The 6,000-nt window shown below is 29.6% G+C and overlaps 1 protein-coding gene across 3 annotated transcripts in view; it reads left to right on the forward strand.

The window, feature by feature from the left end:
- The window catches only part of LOC111710355 (alpha-mannosidase 2), a 28,465-nt gene extending 24,860 nt beyond the window's left edge, over positions 1 to 3,605 (forward strand). For 2 of the 3 annotated variants that reach the window (XM_023484418.1, XM_023484419.1), the window contains exons 32-38: positions 203 to 336; positions 817 to 936; positions 1,290 to 1,389; positions 1,961 to 2,011; positions 2,209 to 2,303; positions 2,521 to 2,547; positions 3,097 to 3,605. In XM_023484418.1, coding sequence (XP_023340186.1) covers positions 203 to 336; positions 817 to 936; positions 1,290 to 1,389; positions 1,961 to 2,011; positions 2,209 to 2,303; positions 2,521 to 2,524 — 504 coding nt within the window. In that variant the 3' untranslated portion in view covers positions 2,525 to 2,547; positions 3,097 to 3,605. The remainder of the gene's footprint in view (positions 1 to 202; positions 337 to 816; positions 937 to 1,289; positions 1,390 to 1,960; positions 2,012 to 2,208; positions 2,304 to 2,520; positions 2,548 to 3,096) is intronic. The other variant, XR_002767043.1, reaches the window with a different exon arrangement.
- Positions 3,606 to 6,000: the final 2,395 nt, after the last annotated feature.

Here is a 6,000-nt window from a genome sequence, read left to right on the forward strand (position 1 = left end):
CCTGGGGGTTCAGTATAATAAGGTAATAGAGGATTATTCCAGGGGGTCCAGGATAATAAGGTAATAGAGGATTATCCTGGGAGTTCAGGATAATAAGGTAAGCATACAGATTATACAGACAGAAAAATAGAAAGGTCCAAGAATTTATTCCTCACTGTGAACATTTCTTTATTTTGCATTTTTATGACTAAAATAATTTCAGGTGACTCGACATCAGTTCTTCCTTGTTCTTGAGAAGCAGGTTGAAGGATGTATCGAGGAACCTGAAGGACCAGCTTCTTATCCTTCTCTTCTAGTTCTTTCAATCCGACACTCCATACTTAATCCATTCTTCAGGTATCTACTTAATATCTATAGTATTATGGGATAATCTTGTTTCTAACTAGGTTAATTATGTATTTACCTACAGGGTGTCCCACGAAACATGACATTTAATAAATAGCTATTTTTAGTTAAACAAATCTTTTGCTTAATTATATTTTACTTTAAAATCAAAGATCTAATGTGACTTTAATATTTAATATTTTTATTGATCTTTGGTATCACAGAACTTAACAAATTAGGGAAAAAGACATTCTAAACTATTCACCAACTGTCAAGTTTCGTGGGACACCCTGTACCATAATCTTGTATCTACCTAGGATGATTAATGATGATGTAAATACCTACTTTAATCTTGTATCTACCTAGGTTGATTATGTAACTACCAAATATAATCTTGTATCTACCTAGGTTGATTATGTAACTACCAAATATAATCTTGTATCTACCTAGGTTGATTATTTAACTACCAAATATAATCTTGTATCTACCTAGGTTGATCTACCTATCTGGGAATGGTAACTCCTTGTCTACTAAGTATACTGCTGTACACAAGGACCTGGATTGTGATATTCATCTTATTAATCTTAGAACAATGACGTTTAATACTTACAGGGATTCAAATTCATCAAAATATTAAATAGTCCTTCAAAGCTTTGTATTATCAAAAAGGAACGAGCTATTTATGCTATTTACTTTAAATATTAATTCGACTGTGGTTTCTTTGTAAATGTGGCAATCTCATTTCTTGTACAGAAAACGGAGGATTTTGTCTTAACTTGCAGCTTTTCAAGATAAAAAATGAAGATGTTCTTCTATTTAAAATTCGGTGATGGTGATGACCAAACCTCTGAAGAGTAAAAAAGTAAATGTTAGTCCCACATTTATTGAAAATATTTCTTTAGAAACTTTTTGTAAATTTTATAATAAAAATCCAATCTTGGCTTTATTTGAATTTGAATATTTAGTCCGACACCAAGTGATAAATCTGCTTTAATCATCCACAGACAAGGATTTAATTCCTGTTATAAACCGGTGGGGCTAACCTGCCAAACAAGTGGGGGAAAGGTGAGTCAGTTTTTTTTTACTTTTATACTTGTGCATTACATTGAGTCCCATCAAACTGTGGAATATGTAGACGACATTTAACAATGTGTATATTATACGGTATTATAAAGCAAATAGATCTACCAGTAGCTAGGAAATCGACTTTGTATGTAAAATGGGTCATAGCACACTACAAGTGCACAATTGCTTTTTGTATGTCAGTAGACTATTTAAAAATCAATTTCGAGTCTCACAGTCGTCCTCCTTTGAACTAAAAAGTCGAATTTGTCTTTTTTTCTGAAAAATCCCTGAAGATAAAGGTCTGTAAAATATAATTGATAAGTAAAAATTGAAAATATTTTTTATTTACATCATACTGAAACATATTACATGTCTTGTCTGGGCAATGACAATTGACTATTTTATTGTTTACTTAAAAACTAGTTCATGTGTTGTCCTAATACGTCACAGTAGAATATACACAACCCCCTTTATCTCTCTATCAATACTACACTCATTGATCTAAACTTTAGATATTTGTAAATATTTATAGATATTCGTATTTGATTTGTGAAAACCATCTTTTATTTAGGTTAGTTTAGACGAAATGTTCCCAACCCTGTACAGCAGTTCAGTTAACCAGGTTAAGTACCATCCAGTACAGTACAGTTTACATTACATAGTTATAATATTAAGGACATTTATTTTAACAATTTGCGAATAAATCGCAATAAATTAAAATGTTACACCCACAGAATCGTCACAATTTACATTTTTAATAAAATTGCTAATTCCTTTAAATGTCCCTATCGTTCTATTTTCTCTAAAAAATTGTTTCAGGTGTCTCTCTCCTTAATGTATGAAGGGATGAAGATGGAGAAAGCATTTACAGTTTCTATCCAGCCCATGGAGATGTATTCATTCATACTTTCCAGGTAATCAAAAAGTTTAGGTTTAGAACCAAATGAAATTTTGACAATATTTCGGTTTTGACCTATTAAAGTTTTACGTTTTTTAATTTTGATTTAACGAAATTTTACCTTTTTTAACGTTGACCTAATGAATTTTACGTTTTTAATTTTGACACCAAATGAAAGTTTTCTTTTATCAATTTTTCTTTTAAGATTTATTGATTTTATTATTATTATTTAGATGATCCAGACTACAAACCTTAGAGAGGTAACCTTAAATATTATTTCATATTTTTGCAATATGTAAATCCTTTGCATATATTCCAGAGGATAGAGAGGTATTTAAAAGATTAAAAGTACGTAAAGTCGTAACTTAATACTACCTCTCGTTTCCTATTGACTAGATCAGAGTGTCTGATTCATAACAGTTCCGTTTAAACAAGTTGACTGACCAAGGATGATGGATGATCTTTTATTTATTTATTCATTTTTCTACAAAAAGAGCTTGTAGTTGTTGAACACTCTTTTATATTCAAGAAATGTTAATTTAATATTTTTTTAGAAATCGCAGAAAGATAAAAACATTTACTTTTTAATTTTGAAAACCGCTTCGGAACGTAGCTTACTTTCACATGTTTCTGTAATTTAAACACCATCTTTGAGATAAACACACGGAGTTTTCTGTCATCGATGATCATTCAAAGGTTAAAAGGATATCGTTGTAAACCGGGCATTCTAAATTACGCTTACAGTCCGTTTAGTGGGCCTGATTTTGTTGTAAAAAACGGAAATACTTTAAAATGTATATTTATTTCAGATTACTGCATTCACGTACATTTTAGAGTCTGACAATAAACAAGAAAGAAAGAAGAAAATAACTTTCATTTACCCACATAAACTTAGGAAAATGGGATTTACCTGACATTTTTATACGAATGTACAGGGTTACCCACTAAGGATGAGACTGCAAAGGCGTCCTAAAACTTGTAAAATATGACTACCCTAAGGTTAAGTTAAGGTTTCTGCCTTGAATAAATTATTTTAATAGCTGATAAAAGGATTTATTGAAGAAAGAAACAAGTATAGAGTTGCAGGGAATCATGAATATATAGGAATACATTTACATTCTGTGCAGTCGTCACTCGTCTTTGAAGACTCATCCTTTGTGTTTACCCTGTAACTATATTAGGATATTGTATATATATCCATTTTAAACATTACAATATGCATGGTTACCGAATTATGATTATAATGATATTTACATAAATGTGACAGCATGACGAATCCGCGAAACTGTCGAAATAAAACAAACTGCAGAAAATTGAATAATTAGACCTTTTAACTTTTCTGTAAATTATTGGATTTTTAGAATCACACAACTTGCGTCCCAACTCATTCACTCTTATATTTTATACTTGAAAACGACGCATGATGTTACAAGAGGTAATGGTATTTTATGTTGAAGCAAAATATGATTTGATTTTTTTTTACTTAAAGAGCTATTCTTAATTGTGATCTTTTTTATTTACTAAATGAAAAGAAAGCAAATAGATTGTCAAGTACAATAGCTGGCAACAGAGAAATGAACCAATTCAACACAACGTCACTAGTGTCAAAATATAGCAAGGAAAACGAGATTGTCGCACACAAGTTGACATGTTTTCCAAGATTAAATAAAAAATTGTAAAAACAGAGACTAAAGAACACATAAAATTGCACTTATTTTACTGTAAGAAAAACACTTTATTATCACTATTATTGATAATTTTGTCGGACACAAAAACTGAATTGACACTTGTGACGACAGAATACAGCTGTACTGAGAGTGTACAAATTCTACGTTCCCATCTATTGTACTAGAATCTATTTGAATAAAAGGAATAACTTGTGCATATTTTACCCCTTAATAAAATATTTTACGCTCAGATTTGGTTTGTTGTGGAAGATATATTTCCTTGAATATTAGATTCTAATTGAACTGCTTAAATTCATTATTTAAATGTCCTAAAAACTATTATTAAAAAAATATATTTTGAGTGCAATAACGTTGCGCAAAAACATTTGTACTTTTTAAATTTTATGTTTTCCTTGAATATTTTATCCTATAAGATTAAATTCATTATTTTAACGTCCTTAAAACTTTAACTTTTAGAAAACCATTCACAAAATCATTTTGCCGAAAATCTTATACAGGGTGTCCCAATAGACAAGGGAATTCAGTGACGAATTGGATATCGTCTTTGTTATGAATTAGCATTGTAACACCTAATTTCAAAAGCCATAATATTATTATGTCTGCTATAATTTATTTTATGAAAAGGGTAAAATACTGGAAAGATGTGTCTATAATGTCTCTGCAAGATGAACAGTGAAATCGGACAGTTTACTCTGTTTGTATACTATAATTTTCTTGTTGTACAACCGCATGCAGTCAAAACATAAACGAACAAAATGTGAACGTAGCAGACGAAACTCTTACAGATTACAGCCTTCTCAGTAGGTATCACTATACTAAATCAAAGAATTATTTAAAAAGACGATATCGAATTCGTCACTGAATTCCCATGTTTATTGCAGTTTTTAATGAAATAAACTCGAGGTTTTCTAGTGAATTTTATAGCTGTAGGGTTTAAGTTAAAAATACGTTATTAATCTCCTGACCTACTGAACTTAGTGATTATTCCCCTTTCCTTGTTAAAAAATCAACATTTTTTACGCATTTTTTTATTAAATTTAGGTTTTCAATGTTGGTATCAATTTCTAGAATGAGACCACATTTGTAATAGTGTAAATATAATAAGTGTTTTTAAATATTAATGTGTTATGTATTGCACTTTATCCGTATGTGTTACAATGTACGATAAATTTAGAATATATTATAGTTAATCTGTTTTATTCTTCATAATTAATAAATGTTTTATGACATGTTGCGGTTGTATATGCGTTACCTAGGCATTTTAGTAACTTTGTCGAATTTTTTAAAAGCTTTATTATGGTTCAAACTTTTTCAAACCATCCACTGAAGAGCAAGTTGAAATAATCTAATTTAATTTCAATGCAATTGGTGTTTTTCTTAACATATTTAGTCTCAAACTACTGAAAACTGTTCATTTGTAAAATCAAGAACTTTGCCCATTTATGACAAGACCCCACGGTAAGATTTATGGACCTTCAAAAACCTTCAACCGGTAAAAACAATATATACAATAAATTTAATTATATCTGGGAAAATGTAACATTGATTCTATTTGAAAATTAATAAATAGAAAAATCTGCGATATAAAGCTAGAATTGTTAAATGGTAACAGAGCGCGAAACGCCCCATAATAAACCTAGTTTTTTTATATATTTTAATATATGGATGCTTCATGGACAATTTGGGACTCGGCCAAATTTCATTTCTTAAAAAATGATGTCAACGTTTTTATTATGGTTGTGAATCTCATTTTGATATATTTTGGGGAAATTGTATTCCATTAGTGAATTAATCTACACTTAACAACTTCTGAATAAAGGACTGCAGCATTATGGATTGGAGAAATAATAAATCTATTTCAATGGTATTATCTATGATGAATATCTTTATTATGGATTGAAGAAATAATATAATATAAAGTTCCCAACAAATCTATTTCAATGGTATTATCTATGATGAATATCTTTATTATGGATTGGAGAAATACTAAAATATAAAGTTCCCAATAAATCTATTTCAATGGTA

Source organism: Eurytemora carolleeae, unplaced genomic scaffold, assembly GCF_000591075.1.
Source record: "Eurytemora carolleeae unplaced genomic scaffold, Eaff_2.0 scaffold1049, whole genome shotgun sequence".
Lineage (NCBI taxonomy): Eukaryota > Metazoa > Arthropoda > Copepoda > Calanoida > Temoridae > Eurytemora > Eurytemora carolleeae.